At 44.8% G+C, this 24933-nt stretch overlaps 1 protein-coding gene across 3 annotated transcripts in view; it reads right to left on the bottom strand.

The window, feature by feature from the left end:
- The window catches only part of CCDC88B (coiled-coil domain containing 88B), a 948743-nt gene extending 930239 nt beyond the window's left edge, over positions 1 to 18504 (bottom strand). For 2 of the 3 annotated variants that reach the window (XM_068261745.1, XM_068261746.1), the window contains exon 1: positions 18177 to 18333. Coding sequence is in view for 2 of the 3 variants with exons in the window: in XM_068261746.1 (XP_068117847.1) it covers positions 18177 to 18199 (23 nt within the window). In the remaining variant the exon portion in view is untranslated. Of the gene's footprint in view, positions 1 to 18176; positions 18334 to 18447 lie in introns of those variants that run through there. The other variant, XM_068261744.1, reaches the window with a different exon arrangement.
- Positions 18505 to 24933: the final 6429 nt, after the last annotated feature.

Raw genomic sequence — 24933 nt, 5'->3', positions numbered from 1 at the left:
GCCGCAGCCCGGGCGACACTCTCCCGAGTGTCGGGGTGCTTCTTCCGCATATGACGCGGATTACGTCACACGCCGGCCGCCTCGCGTCATCACGGCGGCCGGCGTGAAAGTACTGCGCATGCGCGCACTGGTGAGTACAACTTTCCATTTTTTTCAGAGCTCGGAGTCCCTTTAAAATGATATTTATCGTTTTAAAGGTTAAAATAGTGCAGAACGAAATTTATCGTTTTAAAACTGGTTTTTTTTTTTTTGGTCCTGCCTGAACGATATTTATCGTTTTAACCCCTGCTTTGCTGCCGTTTTGAAAATATCTGCCCGCCGGCTTTAATGTTTAATAGCAAAGCCCCCTTAAAAGCTAAAAACACCAAATTTGCAGGGAATGTTAAGAAGAAAATTGTGAACAAGAGGAAAATTTTTTTTTTCAAAAAGACCTTATAGTTTTTGAGAAAATCGATTTTGAATATTCTTCTTCTGACCGTGGGAAAATTAAACGCCCGCCGACTTTAGCGGTTAATAGCAAAGCCCCTTTAAATGCCAGAAACACCAAATGTGTAGGGAATGTTAAGAAAAATAGTGGGAACACAAAGAAAAAAAAATTGTTCAAAAAGACCTTATAGTTTTTGAGAAAATCGATCTTAAATCTTCAAAGGAAATGTAACTATTTAAATCGCGTACTGACATTCCCGTGGAAACTTTTTCCGCCGACTTTAGCAGTTAATAGCAAAGTCCCCTTAAATCCTAGCAACACCAAATTTGCAGGATATGTTACAAAGATACTGGGAAACAATATTTTAAAAAAAAATTGAAAAATTTTATTTTTTTTTTTTTTTTAATTAAAATTTTTGGGTTATGTTCAGAGTGTGGGAAAAGTTTTGAAAAAAATGACGTGGGGTCCCCCCTCCCGAGCCTCTGTAACCCCTTGTCTCCCATGCAGGCTGGGATAGCCAGAATGCGGAGCCCCAGCCGACTGGGGCTTCGCACCCTGAGCTATACCAGCCCGCATGGTCCATGGTATGGGGAGCTTCGGGGGGGAGGGGCGGCCAAGCCTTCCCCTCCCCCCGGAGCCCTTGTCCAATCCATGGACAAGGGGCTCTTCCCCACCTCCGGTGCCCCAGGAGGAGGTGGGGGCGACGACTCCCTGGGGGGGAGTTCATGGTGGCATCTGGGAGTCCCCTTTAAGAAGGGGAACCCAGATGCCTGCCCCCCTCCCAGGAGAAAGGAGTATAGGGGTACAGGAGTACCCCTTACCCATTTCCATAAAGGGTTAAATGAAATAAAAACACAACAACGAGAAAAGTCCTTTAATGTTCTAAATTAACCAGAAATACTTACCTGTACCTTTAAGAAAAAAATCCCACGTCAATTAGGTCCCACGACAGTATCCTCCATCTTGCGACCTTCAGTTACATGTTGATTGAAGATCTCCGCCGCCCCGACGCCACACACGCCGCCTCCGCCGCACTCACTGCTCTTAGCTATACTTATAGCTAAGAGCAAAAAGCATCTTTAAATTTTAGCTCCAATGGTCCCCATTGGTTCCTTAACAGACCAATGGGGATCAGGAGGATCCCCATTGGTCGATAAGGAACCAATGGGGAGCCTTGGAGCCAAAATTTAAAGATGCTTTTTGTTCTCAGCTATACTTAGTATAGCTGAGAGTTGCGTCTATGCATCTATATAGACGCATTAGCGCTAGCTGCCGCTGCCCTCTCTGCCTCCCCCCACCTGTCACCCTCACCCATGCTGGCACCCATGGGTGCATTGGGTGCCAGCATGGGTGAGGGTGACAGGTGGGGGAGGCAGGGAGGGCAGCGGCAGCTAGCGCTAATGCGTCTGTATAGACGCATAGACGCAACTCTCAGCTATACTTAGTATAGCTGAGAGCAGTGCGGCGGAGGCGGCGTGTGTGGCGTCGGGGCGGCGGAGATCTTCAATCAACATTTATCAGAAGATCGCAAGATAGAGGATACTGTCGTGGGACCTGATTGGCGTGGGATTTTTTCTTAAAGGTACAGGTAAGTATTTGTGGTTAATTTAGAACATTAAAGGACTTTTTTCGTTGTTGCGTTTTTATTTCATTTAACCCTTTATGGAAATGGGTAAGGGGTACTCCTGCACCCCTATACTCATTTCTCCTGGGAGGGGGGTGGGCATCTGGGGGTCCCCTTCTTAAAGGGGACTCCCAGATGCCACCATGAACCCCCCCCCCAGGGAGTCGTCGCCCCCGCCTCCACCTGGGGCAAGGGAGGCGGGGAAGAGCCCCTTGTCCATGGATTGGACAAGGGGCTCCGGGGGGGAGGGGGAGGCTTGGCCGCCCCTCCCCCCCGGAGCCCTCCCATACCATGGACCATGCGGGCTGGTATAGCTCAGGGTGCGAAGCCCCAGTCGGCCGGGGCTCCGCATTCTGGCTATCCCAGCCTGCATGGGAGACAAGGGGTTACAGAGGCTCGGGAGGGGGGACCCCACGTCATTTTTTTCAAAACTTTTCCCACACTCTGAACATAACCCAAAAATTTTAATTTAAAAAAAAAATAAATAAAATTTTTCAATTTTTTTTTAACTATTGTTTCCCAGTATCTTTTTAACATATCCTGCAAATTTGGTGTTGCTAGGATTTAAGGGGACTTTGCTATTAACTGCTAAAGTCGGCGGAAAAAGTTTCCACGGGAATGTCAGTACGCGATTTAAATAGTTACATTTCCTTTGAAGATTTAAGATCGATTTTCTCAAAAACTATAAGGTCTTTTTGAACAATTTTTTTTTCTTCGTGTTCCCACTATTTTTCTTAACATTCCCTACACATTTGGTGTTTCTGGCATTTAAAGGGGCTTTGCTATTAACCGCTAAAGTCGGCGGGCGTTTAATTTTCCCACGGTCAGAAGAAGAATATTCAAAATCGATTTTCTCAAAAACTATAAGGTCTTTTTGAAAAAAAAATTTTCCTCTTGTTCACAATTTTCTTCTTAACATTCCCTGCAAATTTGGTGTTTTTAGCTTTTAAGGGGGCTTTGCTATTAAACATTAAAGCCGGCGGGCAGATATTTTCAAAACGGCAGCAAAGCAAGGGTTAAAACGAAAATTATCGTTTGGGAGCAATATAAATATAAACGATAAATATCGTTTTTAAAGCCGGCGCCGTTTTTTAGCTGTCAAAAACGAAAAATAACTAGCGATAGTGGTTCTCTATGGGGCGCCGTTTTTTAACTACGATAACTGGCGCCATTTTTAACGGACCCGGTAAAACAGAACTAATAATTTTTCCACCGTCTCTGGCCACCTCTCTGCCTGAAGTAACTATAAATGTTAATAACACTCCCATAACTTCAGTTCCCAAAGCACGGTGCTTGGGGGTAATATTCGACTCTTCTTTCTCTTTTATTCCTCATCTTAACTCCATAACCAGCTCCTGCCATCTCCAACTCAAAAATATATCTCGCATCCGTCCATTTCTCACTCAAGACACAACCAAAATGTTAATACATGCTCTTATAATTTCTCGTCTGGACTACTGCAACATACTACTTTGTGGACTACCTTCTAACAGACTGGCCCCGCTTCAGTCGGTACTGAACTCAGCTGTTTGTCTCATTCATCTTTCTTCTCGATCTTCTTCTGCTGACCCTCTCTGTCAAGCTCTTCACTGGCTGCGAATTAACCAGAGGATCCAGTTTAAACTCCTAACCCTAACCTACAAAGCTCTCCACAATCTCTCTCCCTGGTACATATCCTCACTAATTTCCAGATACAAACCCAATCGCAATCTCAGATCTGCACACAATCTTCTGTTGTCCTCCTCTAGAATCACCTCCTCACATTCACACTTACAAGATTTTGCATGCGCTTCATCCGTTCTCTGGAATGCCCTCCCACAACACATCCGTCACTCGCCAACCTTTGTTACCTTTAATTGTTCTCTAAAAAAATAATTTGTTCCGACAAGCATATGCGCTACCTTAGGCCACTTCCCTTTGTCCTAAGATCAAATTGCACTCCTACTAGGTATCCTAAAACACACTGCCTTTATATATTTTATCGTATACTACCCCTCCTCTTGTTTCCCCCCCATTCCCCTTAGATTGTAAGCTCGCAAGGGCAGGGCTCTCTCCACCTTTTGTGTCTTGGAAATCATTATACATTTTATTCATCATGTTACTTTTATCACTGTCATTACCAATTCTGTGTTTTGTATTCTGTATCATATTTTGTATTTTGTCACTAATTATGTATCTTGTATATTAGTGTACACCTTTGTCTGTATTATGTACCCCATGTGTGTTTCTTACTTTGTACAGCGCCACGGAATATGTTGGCGCTTTATAAATCAATAATAATAATATAGCTACAACAGATATTCCAGCCATAAAGAAGACAAAAGAATACCCATAACCAAATGATGTGGCTACTACATCAAAGAGAGACTGGAAATTGAATGGGATTCGAGAAATAAGAGTAATAATGAGAATGAGAATGGAAATTATATATAAATATATACCAGTGTCAGAAAATAAATGTAAAAAACCGAGACTAAGACAAAGATGCAAACGATTCTGCCTAAGGTGTGAAAAAAAGAAAAGAAAGGGACTAGGAGAGGAAACAAAAAGGGGAAAAAAGGAAAATGTAAAAACCCATGTGTTATGCATTGCATAAAATGGAACCCAATTTAATTATTGATTTCGAAATGTATTGCAATGTCCATTGACCATGACATACATGATAATCCTTAGTGATCCAAGCAAAGGAGACAGTATGGATGGGAGGGGGGAGGGGAGAAAAAGGGAAAGAAGGGGAAGGGAGGGGGGGGGGGGAACAAGGTTTGGGGTGGGAAAGGAGAGGGTAGAAAAGATGCAAGGAAAAAAAAATTTTTTATATATATATATATATATATATATATATATATATATATATATATATATATATATATTTATATATATAAAATTCCCCTAATTACCCGGTTGTAAATGGCTCATTTCTTCCAGACACTTGTTAAGGCCACCAGGTTCCAATTTACCCAATTTTTTAAATCCAGAACGACTTGCGTCTGCATAAGACGCAAAATCTTTCGTATTTGTTAGGTGTAACAAACTTACCTGGTGCTGTCTATGGAGGCTGCTCTGAGCAGCTGGAGGAAGCTTCCTCTTCCTCTTTGGTCGGTCGCATCCCTGGCTCCCCTGTAGACTTGAGTCAGCACGTTTGCATCCCTGACTCCCCTGTAGATGTGAGTCAACGTGTTGTTTCTGGCAGTCACTCTAGGAGGACACGCACAGCTCAGAACTGCCTTTATAGGTTAAGGAGGCGTGTCTGAAGTGTGTCAGCTGACACTTGCTGCAGGGATGTTGCTGATTGGTCTGATTTTCCTAGGGGCTTGGTCTGTGCTCTATTCCTGCTATATAAACTCTGGGCATTCAGTTACTCACTGTCATTTATAGCTTTCAGTTCTCTGAGTGCTGGACCTAGCTTTACTACTTAGTCTAGTTAAAGTTCCAGAGAGCTACATTTCATATATTGATCAGCGTGATATACAGTGGCTTGCAAAAGTATTTGGCCCCCTTGAAGTTTTCCACATTTTGTCATATTACTGCCACAAACATGAATCAATTTTATTGGAATTCCACATGAAAGACCAACACAAAGTGGTGTACACGTGAGAAGTGGAACGAAAATCATACATCATTCCAAACACTTTTTACAAATAAATAACTGCAAGTGGTGTGTGCATAATTATTCGGCCCCTTTTGATCTGAGTGCAGTCAGTTGCCTATAGACATTGCCTGATGAGTGCTAATGACTAAATAGAGTGCACCTGCGTGTAATCTAATGTCAGTACAAATACAGCTGCTCTGTGAGGGTCTCAAAGGTTGTCTAAGAGAATACTGGGAGCAACAACACCATGAAGTCCAAAGAACACACAAAAAAGGCCCTAGACAGGTCAGGGATCAAGTTATTGAGAAATTTAAAGCAGGCTTAGGCTGCAAAAAGATTTCCAAAGCCTCGAACATCCCACGGAGCACTGTTCAAGCGATCATTCAGAAATGGAAGGAGTATGGCACAACTGTAAACCTACCAAGACAAGGCCGTCCACCTAAACTCACAGGCCGAACAAGGAGAGTGCTGATCAGAAATGCAGTCAAGAGGCCCATGGTGACTCTGGACGAGCTGCAGAGATCTACAGCTCAGGTGGGAGACTCTGTCCATAGGACAACTATTAGTCATGCACTGTACAAAGTTAAAGCAGCAGTAGGAGGCGCCCTTGTTGTAATGTTTGCACTTATGCGTACTTGTAACAATTAAAATATAATATGTTGTTGATCGCCTACCTTAAGAATGGACACTCCACTCGGTAGGATGAAAATAAGAGTTTCATCCTACCGAGTGGAGTGTCCATTCTTAAGGTAGGCGATCAACAACATATTATATTTTAATTGTTACAAGTACGCATAAGTGCAAACATTACAACAAGGGCGCCTCCTACTGCTGCTTTACCTTGAGTTAAACATCCCACACAGTGGGAGTGTTATTTTTGCCACAATTCGTGGCAAGAAACTTTTTTTCGAAGGAGCTGCGACCACCCACCGCAAAGACTGAGTGGAGACGGGCTTTCTCCACCTGCTTATTCGAGTGGTTGCCTCTCCAAGCAACCTATACTTGTGAGTAGTATTATCTGTATATCTTGACCAGATCACAAGGATAAAACACTATAGGGGCTCCCGGTGTCTTTGTGGTTTTTTTCGGGTTTTTTTTCACACTGTACAAAGTTGGCCTTTATGGAAGAGTTGCAAGAAGAAAGGCATTGATAACAGAAAGCATAAGAAGTCCCATTTGCAGTTTGCCACAAGCCATGTGGGTGTAAGAGTCTATCTCAATACATTCAAAACTAATTGCTTTCAGTACACACATAATATTTGTTTCAGGCCAGCCTGGAGTAAGAACACAAGAGACAACCGAGTGTCTAATGGTGATTTTACTAACTCACAAAGTAAGTTACACAGCTTTTATACATTCCAGTGCTAGAGCTTACGTGACAGCTAAAAATACAAAACACAGAGCATTCCCATAGTAGATCACTAGCCAGCGTATCTAGTGTCACCTTGTTCCTTGGGGAATCAGCTGTCTCCTCAAATCCCCTTGTCACCATAATGTATATATATCCAGTAGGAAGTTACACCCTTATACTAAAATACAACTTCTAGGTTTATACAGAAAACTCTGACTATTAAATTAATCTATAACAATCGGCCCATTTATCATATATATATATGTATATATATATATATATATGTGATAACAGTCTAATTTATTATTACAATCTCCATTTGAATTATGTGGCAGATATACCATGGTACAACATAAACCTAGGAAGGACTGTTATTCCAATATAATATTATTCATCACTATCTGGTGGGTGATAAGAATAAATACAAGTTTATGCAATTATAATAATATTCATACATCTCAGTAACAAAATCGGTTCCTGAAAATAACAGTGCATCCACAGAAACAAAAATGGTCACTGAGAGGTTGATCCTTTTTTCTATCAATTTCCTCATTAATTCTGAAGGGATAAATCAATACTAAAAGTTACTCATAGAACCTAATACTAGCTAAAGGTGTTTATCTACAAGAAATTACCATTGTCTAAAGTGAGGCATTGAAAACATTTTGAACTAGATTAATACACTACACATTAAGTACAACAACACACTCCAATTAGCAATGTTCTTTAGTTTTAGGTGATGGCAAAATATCAGTTCATCACTTTTCCTCCAAGCTCATAAAACAAAAAGAATAAAAAAAAAATAAAAATGGTTCTTGTCTGCTGATATTCAGTAATCCGGTTTATTCATATTCATAGTCTGATGAAAGAGTACTGTCCATCTGGATGATGATAGAAGGTGATGAAAACAACACACCCTCATAATAAACACAAATATTCTTCTGTCAAGCTCTTGAAATAACAATGGGAGTCAAGAGCCTGACGTGCAACCTGCGTGGTTACACTCAATCCTGTGGGAGGCATTATTGTGGCCTAAGCACCCACAAGGAATCAAACTTGCAACAAAAGCTTCAGGTGAAGAACTTGCAGCCAGGTTGTAGAAAGCAGGGAAAGGTGAACTCACTTCTCATCCCAGATGCTAGTCGGGAAAGAGACCTCACATCACAGCTGTTAAAGGCGGAGTTTCTTCCAAAGCATGACACATGAGAAAGGAAAGATGCAGCCATTACCACCACGGGAGCAGACGAGGGCATGTAGGCTCATCCTCAAAGCAAAAAATCATCCTTCCAGGCTGCAGCAATCCAGCAAGATGGAATCAAAGCAAACAATCTCCAAGTCTTGCAGACAAGCAGGTGACATCATAGATGAATCTTCAAGTGGACAGGTCTGTCAACAAACCACTTGTACAGGCAAATTAGTAATCGATATATAAGACAAGAGTTCAAAGTTCATCAAATTATATGAGCCAAAAAGGTAGAACAAAACCTCTCAAACTGATATAGAATGTCCATCAAAAATGTGGAGCTTGGAGGGTGTGTGCTTATTGCAAAACTTAAATACCACATGTGTAGTTCTTCAATTATACCAAGTATTTATATAGCAATGTGCGTCACTTATTGCAATATAAACAAGTACATGTAACCTAAAATAAGTGTTATTTTTTTTTTTTTATAACTAAAACAGAAATATTCTAGAACACCCACATATATAATACACTCTCTAAATGTATCTGTCAGTATAAATACCGTTTAAAACTAAAATAAATAGAATCTATTCCTCTCATAATTAATCAGCATATTCTGCTATGTGCGATGTCTTTAAATGGCAATAATTATAATATTTAAAGAGTAACTGTCAGGCAAAAACAATTAATTTTTATCTATGTTCCCCTGTGTTAAACAGTGTGGAAGGAAGCCAAATATCAATACTGAAGTAAAAAAGCTCTCTTACTTTATTGTGGGCTGAATAGCAGCCTTCCTTATCTCCAGGCTGTTTAGGAGGCCGCATCAGACTGAAAAGGCCGCAGTCAGCCTGCAAAGCAGTATGGGAAGGTCTTACTTCCTCTCTACTGCCCTCCCTGCACCACCCCTTCATTTCCCTATCCAGCCCTGCTGCAGCCTCATTGGCTGGTCCCTCTCTCCTTCCCTCCCCATCCAGACACCCCGAGTGACAGCTGCAGGCTGCCTGTGGCAACAACAAACCCCCCCCCCCCCGCGAGTGACACCCGCGATCGGCACCCCCCCCCCCCCGCGAGTGACACCCGCAATCGGCTAGCCCCCCCCCACCCCGGGAGTGACACCGGCGATCGGCAAACCGCCCCCCCCCCCCCCCGCCGCGAGTGACACCCGCGATAGGCTAAAAAGCCGCCCCCCCCGCAAGTGACACCCTCGATCGGCTGCCCCCCCCCGCGAGTGACACCCGCGATCAGCTAAACTCGCCCCCCGCGAATGACACTTGCGATCGGCACATAACCCCCCGCCCCCGCGAGTGACACCCGCGATCGGCACAACCCCCCCCCCCCCCGGCGAGTGACACCCGCGATCGGCACAAATTCCCCCCCCCCCCCCCGGCCCGCGAGTGACACCCGCGATCGGCACCCCCGGCCCGCGAGTGACACCCGCGATCGGCAACCCAGCGAGTGACACCAACAATCGTCGGCACTCCACCCTAACCCCCACCCCCCCCCCCCCCCCCCCGCGGGTGACAACCGCGAACGCCGACATTGCAATCGCAAGCAAAACGACCAACATTGCAATCGCAAGCAAAGGACCGACATCGCAAGCAAAACGACCGACATCGCAATCGCAAGCAAAACGACTGACATTGCAATCGCAAGCAAAACGACCAACATCGCAATCGCTCGCAAAACGACCGACATCGCAAGCAAAATGACCGACATCGCAATCGCAAGCAAAACGACTGACTTTTCAATCGCAAACAAAACGACCAACATTGCAATCGCAAGCAAAACGACCGACATCGCAAGCAAAACGACCGACATTGCAATCGCTCGCAAAACGACTGACATCGCAAGCAAAACGACTGACATCGCAAACGCAAGCAAAACGACTGACTTTGCAATCGCTTGCAAAACGACCGACATCGCAAGAAAAACGACCGACATCGCAATCGCAAGCAAAACGTTTGACTTTGCAATCGGCCGCAAAACGACTGACTTTTCAATCGCAAACAAAACGACCAACATTGCAATCGCTAGCAAAACGACCGACATCGCAAGCAAAATGACCGACATCGCAATCGCTCGCAAAACGACTGACATCGCAATCGCTCGCAAAACGACCGACATGGCAAGCAAAACAACCGACATCGCAATTGCAAGCAAAACGACCGACTTCGCAATCGCCCGCAAAACGACTGACATCGCAAGCAAAATGACCGACATCGCAATCGCAAGCAAAACGACTGACTTTTCAATCGCAAACAAAACGACCAACATTGCAATCGCAAGCAAAACGACTGACATCGCAAGCAAAACGACCGACATCGCAACCGCTCGCAAAACGACTGACATCGCAAGCAAAACGACTGACATCGCAATCGCCCGCAAAACGACCGACATCGCAAGCAAAACGACCGACATCGCAATTGTAAGCAAAACGACTGACTTCGCAATCGCCCGCAAAACGACCGACATCGCAAGCAAAACGACCGAGATCGCGATCGCAAGCAAAGCGACCGACATCGCAATCGCCCGCAAAACGACTGACCTCACAATCGGCCGCAAAATGACCGACATCGCAATTGCAAGCAAAACGACCGACATCGCAAGCAAAACGACCGACATCGCAATTGCAAGCAAAACGACCGACATCGCAATCGCCCGCAAATTGAATGACATCGCAATCATCCGCAACCCCCCGTGACTGACAACGCAATCGCTCGCATAGCTCCCCCCACCCCAACTGACAGCGAGATCGCACGCAACCCAGACATGATCGCTCCCCGCTGAGTGCCTAATACACACGATGCGTTTTCCCGCTCGATCCACGGGTCGATTAGATTATTTCCAACATGCTCGATTCGGATTTCGATCATTCCTGCCGTCGATTTGGCATAATTAACATGTTGGAAATAATCGAATCGATCCCGACTGACCCGCGGATCGAGCGGGAAAACGTATCTTGTGTACCGAGCATAAGACCAGAGACTGGTAGGAGTGTCTGAGGGCTGGGACTTGGGAGGGCTAATGTATAATTAATCAGGAAGCAGGGTAAGGGAGGATATGACATCACAATTGGCTTCAGACAAGACAGACAAACATGGAACCTGCCATGAGCTGTCAGGAGTATCATTCTCTGCATATACTACATAAAAATTCTGTGAAGTCCAAACGTGGACAGTGAAATGCATATGTAATGTAAGTACAGCCAGTATTTAGCTACTGATATATGTGTTTTTTATCTCTGAGACAGTGAGACCCTATACCTAACAGCTCCTCTTTAAGGGCTCGTTTCCACTATCACGAATTCGCATGCGGTGCCCGCATGCGAATTCGCATAGCAAGTGCAAGTGGATGGGACTGTTTCCACTTGTGCGTTTTCCTGCACGTTTTTCTGTGCAGAAAAAATCTGCAGGGTAGGGCCCTCAGAATTCGCCTGCGTGTGGAATGCAGGCGAATTGCACGCAATGTATTTAATAGGGAAATCGCATGCGTTTTCCCCATGCGTTTTTTGCCGCGATTTTGCATGCGATTTCGCATAGGTACCCATGTTAATTCACACAGGCAGTGACATGGTTAAAATCGCATCACCCTTACCTATGCGAAATCGCGGGAAAAAACGCATGCGGAATCGCACCCGCATGCGATTTTCCTGCGGTGATTCGCCGGCGATTCCGCAACGCTATAGTGGAAACGGGCCCTAACTCTCAGGACTGTTTCACACCACAAGAGAGCCACGTTGATACGGTGATTTTCCAGTGTTTTTGATGTGAAACAGTGCTGAGGAAACCAGATATTTACCATTAAACATATATGATTAAACAAATATCTTACTTATTTTCATCTTCATATTTTCATTTTCATGCAGCTTATATGCAATTTGTATTTTATTATTATAACTCCCTTATTTCATAAACTTAAAACCCCATCTTTAAAATCATTATCTAGCCTTGCTTAATAACTTCCTTATCACTTCCCCAACACAGATTTCATAAAAAGCAACCTGCACATTTACACCTTTCAGGATTTGTATCTGGATTTTAGGATATTTCCATAAAACCTCTCACCTCCTATCTAATTATACAGTATGTCTCACGGAATAAGAAATCAAATCAATGGTTTTTAGCTTAATGACAGCATTTCATTTATATTAAAAATATTTACACCCCCCTAAAACTCATTGGCACACAGACATTTCTTAGGAACATTCAATATCTTTGTGTCAATAGTTTTGGACTTTCTTCCATCTTTCTAGTTAAGGTAAACATATGCTCAGACTGATCAGAAAAACTTACAGTAATAAACATAAAGCTGGCCACTAACGGTCCAATTTCTAGCGAAAAATCGTTCGAGCGATCAGAAATTCTGATCGGATTGGTTGTAAATAATCTCCATTGATGGACACAATCGATTATGAACGAGTGAAAAAAATGTCGCTTGATATAGTGAATGAAAAATAAAAAAATTGTGTTTTAGAAAATATTAAATCTTATTTAGACAACACCAAACTAGTATGTCAGCTAAATGAAAAGCAATAGTAAATGGTTGAATATTGTTTAGAACCAATTATGTACCACGATTTAATATTTATTTGTCAAGGGGTACACACTAGTGTTGGGCGAACACCTGGATGTTCGGGTTCGGGCCGAACAGGCCGAACATGGGCCAGATGTTCGGCATGTTCGGCCCGAACGCCGAACTCAATGGAAGTCAATGGGACCCCCGAACATGCCCATTTTTGGGGCCCTATGGGGTCGCAGGCATAAGGGGGGAGCATGCCCCGATCGCGGGGGGGGGTCGGAAATTCCCCCCACCCCCTCCGCTAGCGCTCCCCCCTCTGCCCGCTTCCCCATAAAAAAAGTTTAAGGCAAGTTAAATAGTACTTGGTGGCTGGCCTGGCACTGGCAGTGGAGTGAGGAGGAGGAGGAGTCCGAGTAGCAGAGTGACGCGTTGAGGCCGGGCAGCGGGCGGTTCAGCGGTAGTACCCTTGTGGTACTTCCGCCCTTTCTCTGACCCCACGTCCTCTGCATACGAGGGTACGCGTCACGCGTACCCTCGTATGCGTCATCACGTAGAGGTAAAAAAAAAAATAATAAAATAAATAAAACATGCATGTATAGCGCCTGGCATCATCCAAGCAAAGTCAGTGGACCCCATGCAGTTTGCTAATTTAATATCAAAACAACATGTTTTTCTTTTTCTTTTTTTTAAAACTTTGCAGTTTTTTTTAAACTTAAAATTGCAGGTAATTAATAATATTGTTGATGCAATGTAAACCAATCACCATTGTTGTAAAATAAAATAAGACTGCATTGGAAATAATCAAAAGGATATCATTAGAGCAGGGTATATCCCCAAAAAAATGTATCTATGAGAGAGGGGTCACTTTTTCTTTTTGTTTTTTAAACCTGCTCATTGCTGTCCTGCGCTGGGAACCATAAACACCAGTCATCCATTAGAATGCTAAAATGTATGGCTATTATCAATGTATATATGTGTTTCTGTTTAACAAGAAAGGTATACATATCCATCAGGACTTACAAATGGGAGACATAGATTACCAGTTTATGGCATGTGCTGTTTATACTGTGTCCGATATTCTAATATCGACTCATATTTGATCTATCTATCAATTCTGGGCCTATTTCCAGTGTCCTATTATCATGTCCTGAGGAAACAATACAGTATTGTAAAGGGAAATGTCCCCAAGAACTATGAACAGAAACAGATATATGTCTATTCATTCATCTGACAACATACATAAACTGATAGGTGTAACATTGCCACCTATGCTAGAACAACATTGTCTTGCAAAGTACAACTAGTGTTGGGCGAACAGTGTTCGCCACTGTTCGGGTTCTGCAGAACATCACCCTGTTCGGGTGATGTTCGAGTTCGGCCGAACACCTGATGGTGTTCGGCCAAACCGTTCGGCCATGTGGCCGAACTAAGAGCGCGTGGCCGAACGTTCCCCGAACGATCGGCTAGCGCTGTGATTGGCCGAATGGGTCACGTGGTTCGGACCCGAACGCGCTCTGATTGGCCGAACGGTCACGTGGTTCGGGTAAATAAATACCCGAACCACGTCATATCTCCGCCATTTCTCTGTGGGTTTAGCTTTGGGTAGGCAGGCAGGGTAGTTCGCTCTCCAGCCACGCTAGCCAGGGTCCCCCCAAGTCATTGTGTGTCGCTGCTGGGAACAGTAGTACACCGCTCGCTCAGCCACACTATATATAGCATTGTTTACTGCCACTGTGTACCTCGCTCAGCCACACTATATATAGCATTGTTTACTGCCACTCTGTGTACACGGCTCAGCCAGACTATATAGCATTGTGTGTACTGCCACTGTGTACCTCGCTCAGCCAGACTATATAGCATTGTTTACTGCCACTCTGTGTACACCGCTCAGCCAGACTATATAGCATTGTGTGTACTGCCACTGTGTACCTCACTCAGCCAGACTATATAGCATTGTTTACTGCCACTCTGTGTACATCGCTCAGCCAGACTATATAGCATTGTGTGTACTGCCACTCTGTGTACACCGCTCAGCCAGACTATATAGCATTGTGTGTACTGCCACTCTGTGTACACGGCTCAGCCAGACTATATAGCATTGTGTGTACTGCCACTCTGTGTACACCGCTCAGCCAGACTATATAGCATTGTTTACTGCCACTCTGTGTACACGGCTCAGCCAGACTATATAGCATTGTGTGTACTGCCACTCTGTGTACACCGCTCAGCCAGACTATATAGCATTGTGTGTACTGCCACTCTGTGTACACCGCTCAGCCAGACTATATAGCATTGTTTACTGCCACTCTGTGTACACCGCTCAGCCAGACTATATAGCATTGTTTACTGCCACTCTGTGTACACGGCTCAGCCACACTATATAGCATTGTTTACTGCCACTCTGTGTACACCGCTCAGCCAGACTATATAGCATTGTGTGTACTGCCACTCTGTGTACACCGCTCAGCCAGACTATATAGCATTGTGTGTACTGCCACTCTGTGTACACGGCTCAGCCACAATATATAGCATTGTGTGTACTGCCACTCTGTGTACACCGCTCAGCCAGACTAAATAGCATTGTGTGTACTGCCACTCTGTGTACACCGCTCAGCCAGACTATATAGCATTGTTTACTGCCACTCTGTGTCTGCTGGGAACAGTAGTACACCGCTCACCCGCCACTGTATAGCATTGTGCTCTGTGTCGCTGCTGGCAATAGTGGTACACCGCTCACCCACCACTGTATAGCATTTATGTACTGCCACTGTACTGCTGCCAGTCAGCGTGTACTTTAAGGATAAGTGAAATGAGGAAGAAATCCGGTGAAAGAGGGAGGGGCAAGGGAAGAGGTGTTTCCCCTGACGGTTCACGTACAGGCCACAGGGGAGCACCCAAGAAAACCCACTCAATACCGCCCATGTTGTCCAGGACAACAACCCTCACAGATCCAAAAGAACAGGACCAGATAATTACTTGGATGACCTCTCAAGCGTCCAGCAGTGGGTTAAGCAGCACCAGCACATCACGCACGAGGTCCGAGTCCTCAGCCAGTTACAAGGAGCCAGTGGGCACAAAGCTGACACAACCGGCAGCGACACCACGCACACAACTGCCAGATAACCAGTCCGATGAATTACCTCAGGACACAATGGGGTATTCGCAGGAGCTATTCCCAGGCCAACAAACTTCCACCTTTGAAAGGTCAATGGAGGAACAACCAGAAATGTTGTGCCCGGATTCACAACCATTAACTGTGGGAAATGCACCGGGCACTGAAATACAAGGCGAGTCCGAGGACTTTGAAACCCAAATCCCAGAGCAAGTTGGGCAGGAGGGGTTGCAATTGCAGGAGGTCGGCCGAGAAGCTCTGGAAGACGACGTTGGAGTGAGCTGCGCAGAGGTTGTTCAGGGGAGCTCTACTCCACGGCGGCGGCCCCCCACAATGACATATGACGAGTTTGAGGAGATGGAAGAGGAGGGTATGGACAATGTGGACATAGACCCAGATTTTGTTTGTGAACGAGAACAGCGCCGATCGCTATCCGCACGCTTCTTGTCCTCATGCAAGGCCTGGGTTGTTGTGTCTCACAAAGCGTGGCCTTCTCCTCCTGCGCCTCCTCCTGTTCCATCACGTCTGCTGCTGCTGGGTTAGCGTTGCCGCGTGGTCCCTGTTTATTGAACCACTTATCTTTATTACATTTATGACTGCATGGCGGTACAAAGCATGCTATCCGCACGCTTCTTGTCCTCATGCAAGGCCTGGGTTGTTGTGTCTCAAAGCGTGGCCTTCTCCTCCTGCGCCTCCTCCTGTTCCATCACGTGTGCTGCTGCTGGTGCTGGGTTAGCGTTACCAGTCCCTTTTCCTGGAACCTCTTCTCTGTATTACATTTATGACTGCATGGCGACAAAAAGCATGTTACCTGTGCAAAGAAACATGACATTTTCCACATTTAAAAGACAGTTTTTCCTTTGAAACTTTACAATCAATTTTCTCAAAAACTATAAGCTCTTTTTCAAATATTTTTTTTCCTCTTGTACCCACTCCCAAGGTGCGCATACCCTGCTAATTTGGGGTATGTAGCATGTAAGGAAGCTTTACAAAGCACGAAAGTTCGGGTCCCCATTGACTTCCATTATGTTCGGAGTTCGGCGCGAACACCCGAACATCGCGGCGATGTTCGGCGAACGTTCGCGAACCCGAACATCTAGGTGTTCGCCCAACACTAAGTACAACCACAGTTTTTTTTTTCAAAACCAGACAAACATAGAGGCCACAACAACCATAATATACAACATACAACATACAGATACTACAATAGTCAGTACACTAAAATCATAATACATATATGATTTCTCATATCCTTTACAGAGATATGGGAATTACATATCCAAACCTAGTAGGCCCAAAATAAAATTGTGGACATACTGAAAATATATAATTTTAAATGGGAAAGGAGATATGATACCCAATACCAATATAAAAGTTAACATTATGTTCAATCAATAAATTTCATGAAATACAACATTTAACTTTACTCCCTAATGTACATACAGAAGAATCTTTGTAAAATGGTGAACAATAAAACATATACTTACAAATATATTTACTTATCCTGTAAAAGAAAAAAATGCGTAGATAACAAAACTTACTCAATGCTATGTGCAGATAATATATATATATACACAAAGAGTGGAATTCTACTCAAATCTCAGTCCTATGTGAAAGAAATTAAACCAAAAAAACAAAGAAAGAAGGAAAAAAAATTCTTAAAATATAATCACTCTAAGAGGCAGAAGACATGGTACGCCGCTGGTAAATAGTGTGTCTAAAAATAAACACGAGCAGAAAGACACGTGGTCTAAGCAAAGAAATGACAACTGGTCAAAAAAAACAACGTGAAGTGTTAACCTCTTAGAGAAGAATAAAACATACCAGCTTGTCAAGTAAACACCGTTCAATGCTTTCCAACACAGATGAAATCAGAGTAGAATCTTAGTTCAGACAAAGAAAAAGAATGTTGCTTACAGATAAAAACCTGTCAATTTTCCCATACTCAAGATAACAGGCAGGTGAGAGCACACATGCAATCAATGCAATAGTGAAAGAAAACACATATATGCACAGTCACATATTACAAAGTGTTAATAGTGGAAAGAAAATGCATTAGTAATTAAGAAGCAAGAAAAAGATTTTAACAAAATATCATATATGTACTTCAAAGCATTTTCTACATATGTCTCCCAGAGACGCTTGGCACAATATATATATATATATATATATATATATATATATATATATATATATATCCATTACTGGGTGCTACCAAAGCACACCATATGTCTCCTAGAGATGCACACCTTCTCAAATTGTCCTCACTGGGTGCTCCCACAGCACACCTTAAATTGAGGGTTCCTTACTAAAGACACAGGGAGCTATGTAGGGACACTGATGTGTGCAGTCAGAAAAGATGTTCTACTTACCCATAATCAGGTCTTTTCCACATAGATCTCCCTTCTTAAGATCCCACTTCATGACACCAAGAAATGTAAGAGTCTATCTGAATACATTCAAAACTAATTGCTTTCAGTACACACATAATATTTGTTTCAGGCCAGCCTGGAGTAAGAACACAAGAGACAACCGAGTGTCTAATAGTGATTTTACTAACTCACGAAGTACGTTACACAGCTTTTATACATTCCAGTGCTAGAGCTTACGTGACAGTTAAAAATACAAAACACAGAGCATTACCATAGTAGATCACTAGCCAGCGTATCTAGTGTCACCTTGTTCCTTGGGGAATCAGCTGTCTCCTCAAATCCCCTTGTCACCATAATGTATATATATCCAGTAGAAAGTTACACCCTTATACTAAAATACAACTTCTAGGTTTATACAGAAAACTCTGACTATTAAATTAATCGATAACAGTGGGGGACACAGCAACCATGTGAAAGAAGGTGCTCTGGTCAGATGAGACCAAAATGGAACTTTTTGGCCAAAATGCAAAACGCTATGTGTGGCAGAAAACTAACACTGCACATCACCCTGAACACACCATCCCCACTGTCAAATATGGTGGTGACAGCATTATGCTCGGGGGGTGCATCTCTTCAGCAGGGACAGGGAAGCTGGTCAGAGTTGATGGGAAGATGGATGGAGCCAAATACAGGGCAAACTTGGAAGAAAACCTCTTGGAGACTGCAAAAGACTTGAGACTGGGGCAGAGGTTCACCTTCCAGCAGGACAATGACCCTAAACATAAAGACAGGGCAACAATGGAATGGTTTAAAACAAAACATATCCATGTGCTAGAATTGCCCAGTCAAAGTCCAGATCTAAATCCAATCGAGAATCTGTGGCAAGATCTGAAAACTGCTGTTCACAAACGCTGTCCATCTAATCTGACTGAGCTGGAGCTGTTTTGCAAAGAAGAATGGGCAAGGATTTCAGTCTCTAGATGTGCAAAGCTGGTAGAGACATGCCCTAAAAGATTAGCAGCTGTAATTGCAGCAAAAGGTGGTTCTACAAAGTATTGACTCAGGGGGGCGAATAATTACGCACACCCCACTTTGCAGTTATTTATTTGTAAAAAAATGTTTGGAATGATGTATGATTTTCGATCCACTTCTCTCATGTACACCACTTTGTATTGGTCTTTCACGTGGAATTCCAATAAAATTGATGCATGTTTGTGGCAGTAATGTGACAAAATGTGGAAAACTTCAAGGGGGCCGAATACTTTTGCAACCCACTGTATATGTACTCTAGTCAGTATTGTATTATTGTAATATTGTATATTGTTCTGTGTATCGACCTTTGCCCGCCTCTTGACCTCGAATCTGTCTAGCCCCTCTGTATTACTGCCATCTGATATCCGTGTATGACTCAGCGTATGATCCTAGTCTGTTATTGACCTTGCTCTGTCTCAGTCTCTGTGTACCGCATATCTCTGACTTTGTGTATGACCTCAGTTGACGATCTGACCTCGATTATCATATATTCGGTGTACACTTCATAGCCTGCATCACAGCCAGCGTTACATTATAACGGACCCTAAAATATATATCATGGAGGAGTTACAATAGCAGGTTCAGAGCCGTGAACCATCTCAGTACAACAGTTGCTGCGCAGCAAGATCAGCTGTCACAGTTGTTAAACACACCTCCTCCTGTGCACCCAGCAGAGCAGTTAGTAATGTCTCATCATATTGAACCTAAGATGCAACTTCCTGAGAAATGTTCTGGGGCCAGATCAGATTGCAGTAATTTTATGAACTGTTGTTTCTCATAGTTCGAGGTTAGACCGCGATCCTCTGGTTCAGAATCCCAGAGGATATCTTTGATCATAACTCTTTTGCAAAGTGACTCTCAGACTTGGGCCTACGGGCTACCCCCCGATCATGAAGCCTTGTCATCTATAAACAAGTTTTTTGAGGCTATGGCCATAATCTATGCAGATCCTAATGTATCATCCACTGCAGCTCGTAAACTACGCAAACTGCGACAGGGCCATCACACTGCGGAAGATTATGCTGCTGAGTTTCGATGCTGGTCAGTTTCCTTCACCTGGGATGAGGCAGCTCTCCTTGATCAATTTTTATTGGGGTTGGCAGACTCAGTTAACGATGCTCTGGTCAGCCATCCTGAGCCCAAGACTTTGGAGAAGGCCATTACTCTGGCCATTCGCATAGACAGGCGAATCAGATATCGCTGCCAGGGTAGAACACATCCACCTGCCACATCTGCTTCATGGGTAGGGGGTGCTACTACGTCCTCTGGCGAAGAGTCAATGCAGTTGGGGTATTCTAAGCTATCCCCTTCTGAAAAGCTCAGGAGACGGCATGAGGGGTTATGTATGTATTGCGGTGAGAAAGGGCATTTTGTTCAAAATTGTTCTGTAAAGAATCAGGCGGAAAACTCCCGCGCCCCATTGTATCTGGGGAATCTCACCTGGGCGAGCAGATTTCTCCCCTTTCAGTAAAAAAGATACTGTTGCCAGTTAATATTTTGGAATAATTTATCTAGTCCTGCGCAAGCCTTTGTTGATTCTGGGGCAGCAGGTAATTTCATTGATTCTGAGTTTGCGGCAAATTTGGGAATTCCAGCCTTGCCTGTACAGAATAAGCTTTATGTCACAGCTGTCGATGACTCTCCTCTGCAAAGTGGCCAGTCTATTGCTATCACACCAGAAGTGTCTTTACAGATTGGAGTATTGCATTTTGAGAAAATTCAGTTGTTCATTCTCAGAATGCCCTCCAGTCTCTTGGTTTTAGGCCTTCCGTGGTTGCAGACACACAATCCACGTATTGATTGGTGTTCTGGTCAGCTTACTAACTGGTCGACTCAGTGCACAGAGAGATGTATAAGGAAAATTCCATTACATAATGTTGAGATCTCGTCTGATAAATTGCCATGTCATTATGCATCATTTGCTGATGTTTTTTCTCCTCGGTCTGCGGATAAATTTCCCCCACACAGATCCTATAACTGCCCCATCGATTTATTACCTGGAACTATGCCTTCCCGGGGACATTTATATAGTCTTTCTGGTCCTGAGAAGCAGGCTATGAAAGACTATATTAAAGAGAATCTGGAGAAAGGTTTTATTCGACCATCTACTCTTCCAGCTGGGGCAGGGGGTTTTTTTTGTAGAAAAAAAAGATGGTGGACTACGTCCATGCATTGACTACAGAAGTTTGAACAAGATAACTATACTATATTGACACTATAAAGAAAAGATATCCACTTCCTCTTATTGATGATCTGTTTTCTCAAGTGTCTGGGGCAAAAATCTTCAGTAAGTTAGACCTGAGGGGAGCATATAACTTGATCAGGATTCGACAGGGGGATGAATGGACGACGGGTTTTAACACTCAGGACGGGCATTACGAATACCTCGTGATGCCCTTCGGCCTTTGTAATGCCCCAGCCGTCTTCCAGGATTTCGTCAATGATGTATTTAGAGATGTTCTGGGCAAATATGTGGTGGTATATTTGGATGATATCCTAGTTTATTCCAAGTCCTTGTCAGAACATTGTCCAAGTCCTTGTCAGAACATTGTGATCATGTGAGAAAGGTCCTTCAGAGGTTACAAGAAAACTCATTATTTGCTAAATTAGAAAAATGTATTTTTGTGGTTACTGAGGTACCTTTCTTGGGATATATGATTTCAGACTCTGGTTTGTCTATGGACAAAAAGAACATTTCTGCAGTTTTGGAGTGGCCACAGCCGGGAGACCTTAAGGCATTGCAACGGTTTTTGGGTTTTGCCAATTACTATAGATAATTCATTAAACATTTTTCCACTCTGGTTACACCATTAACCACTTCCCGACCGCCTAACGCACAGAGGCGGCCGGGAAGTGGACGCCGCAAGGACCGCCGTATAGACAAATGGCGGCGGTCCTTGTAGGGGCATGGGCGGAGCGATCGCGTCATCCGTGACGCGATCCTCCGCCTCCGCCTGGCGCCGCTCACCCGCCGCAACATCCCGCCGGCCATACGGAAGCGCCGGCGGGATGTTAACCCGACGATCGCCGCATACAAAGTGTATAATACACTTTGTAATGTTTACAAAGTGTATTATACAGGCTGCCTCCTGCCCTGGTGGTCCCAGTGTCCGAGGGACCACCAGGGCAGGCTGCAGCCACCCTAGTCTGCACCAAGCACACTGATTTCCCCCCCCCCCTGCCCCAGATCGCCCACAGCACCCATCAGACCCCCCCCTGCCCACCCCCCAGACCCCTGTTTGCACCCAATAACCCCCCTAATCACCCATCAATCACTCCCTGTCACTATCTGTCAACGCAATTTTTTTTTATCCCCCCCCTGCCCCCTGCTCCCTCCTGATCACCCCCCCACCCCTCAGATTCTCCCCAGACCCCCCTCAGACCCCCCCCCCCATGTACTGTATGCATCTATCCCCCCTGATCACCTGTCAATCACCTGTCAATCACCCGTCAATCACCCGCCAATCACCCCCTGTCACTGCCACCCATCAATCAGCCCTAACCTAACCTAACCTGCCCCTTGCGGGCAATCTGATCACCCCCCCACACCAATAGATCGCCCGCAGATCCGACATCAGATCACCTCCCAAATCCATTGTTTACATCTATTCTCTCCTCTAAACACCCACTAATTACCCATCAATCACCCCCTATCACTTTTACCTATCAGATCAGACCCTAATCTGCCCCTTGCGGGCACCCAATCACCCGCCCACACGCTCAGATTGCCCTCTGACCCCCCCCCCCTTATCAATTCACCAGTGCATTAATTACATCTGTTCTTCCCTGTAATAACCCACTGATCACCTGTCAATCACCTGCCAATCACCTATCACCCATCAATCACCCCCTGTCACCCCCTGTCACTGCCACCCATCAATCAGCCCCTAACCTGCCCCTTGCGGGCAATCTGATCACCCACCCACACCATTAGATCGCCCGCAAACCCGCCGTCAGATTACCTCCCAAATGTATTGTTTACATCTGTTATCTTCTCTAAACACCCACTAATTACCCATCAATCACCCATCAATCACCCCCTATCACCACCTGTCACTGTTACCTATCAGATCAGACCCTAATCTGCCCATTGCGGGCACCCAATCACCCGCCCACACGCTCAGATTGCCCTCAGACCCCCCTCCCCCCCCTTATCAATTCGCCAGTGCATTAATTACATCTGTCCTTCCCTGTAATAACCCACTGATCACCTGTCAATCACCTGCCAATCCCCTATCACCCATCAATCACCCCCTGTCACTGCCACCCAACAATCAGCCCCTAACCTGCCCCTTGCGAGCAATCTGATCACCCACCCACACCAATAGATCGCCCGCAGATCCGACATCAGATCACCACCCAAGCGCAGTGTTTCCATCTATTCTCTCCTCTAAACACCCACTAATTACCCATCAATCACCCATCAATCACCCCCTATCACCACCTGTCACTGTTACCCATCAGATCAGACCCTAATCTGCCCCTTGCGGGCACCCAATCACCCGCCTACACGCTCAGATTGCCCTCAGACCCCCCCTTATCAATTCACCAGTGCAATATTTACATCTGTTCTCCCCTGTAATAACCCACTGATTACCTGTCAATCACCTATCAATCACCCATCAATCACCCCGTCACTGCCACCCATCAATCACCCCCTGTCACTGCCACCCATCAATCACCCGCTGTCACTGCCACCCATCAATCAGCCCCTAACCTGCCCCTTGCGGGCAATCTGATCACCCACCCACACCAATAGATCGCCCGCAGATCCGACGTCCGATCACCTCCCAAGTGCAGTGTTTACATCTGTTCTCTACCCTAAACACCCACTAATTACCCATCAATCACCCCCTTTCACTGCTACCTATCAGATTAGACCCCTATCTGCCCCTAGGGCACTCAATCACCCGCCCACACCCTCAGAATGCCCTCAGACCCCAGCCCTGATCACCTCGCCAGTGCATTGCTTGCATCTATTCCCCCCTCTAATCACACCTTGAGACACCCATCAATCACCTCCTGTCACCCCCTAGCACACCTACCCATCAGATCAGGCCCTAATTTGCCCCGTGTGGGCTCCTGATCACTCGGCCAAACCCTCAGATCCCCCTCAGACCCCCTTCCGATCACCTCCCCAGTGCATTGATTGCATCTATTTTCCCCTCTAACCACCCCCTGAGACACCCATCAATCACCTCCTGTCACCCCCCTAGCACTCCTATCCATCAGATCAGGCCCAATACAACCTGTCATCTAAGAGGCCACCCTGCTTATGACCGGTTCCACAAAATTCGCCCCCTCATAGACCACCTGTCATCAAAATTTGCAGATGCTTATACCCCTGAACAGTCATTTTGAGACATTTGGTTTCCAGACTACTCACGGTTTTGGGCCCGTAAAATGCCAGGGCGGTATACAAACCCCACAAGTGACCCCATTTTAGAAAAAAAGACACCCCAAGGTATTCTGTTAGGTGTATGACGAGTTCATAGAAGATTTTATTTTATGTCAAAAGTTAGCGGAAATTGAATTTTATTGGGTTTTTTTCACAAAGTGTCATTTTTCACTAACTTGTGACAAAAAATAAAATCTTCTATGAACTCGCCATACACCTAACGGAATACCTTGGGGTGTCTTCTTTCTAAAATGGGGTCACTTGTGGGGTTCCTATACTGCCCTGGCATTTTAGGGGCCCTAAACCGCGAGGAGTAGTCTAGAAAAC

The sequence above is a fragment of the Hyperolius riggenbachi genome, chromosome 11 (genome assembly GCF_040937935.1).
Source record: "Hyperolius riggenbachi isolate aHypRig1 chromosome 11, aHypRig1.pri, whole genome shotgun sequence".
In the NCBI taxonomy this organism is placed as follows: domain Eukaryota; kingdom Metazoa; phylum Chordata; class Amphibia; order Anura; family Hyperoliidae; genus Hyperolius; species Hyperolius riggenbachi.
This window is presented reverse-complemented; position numbering and strand designations above follow the sequence as displayed.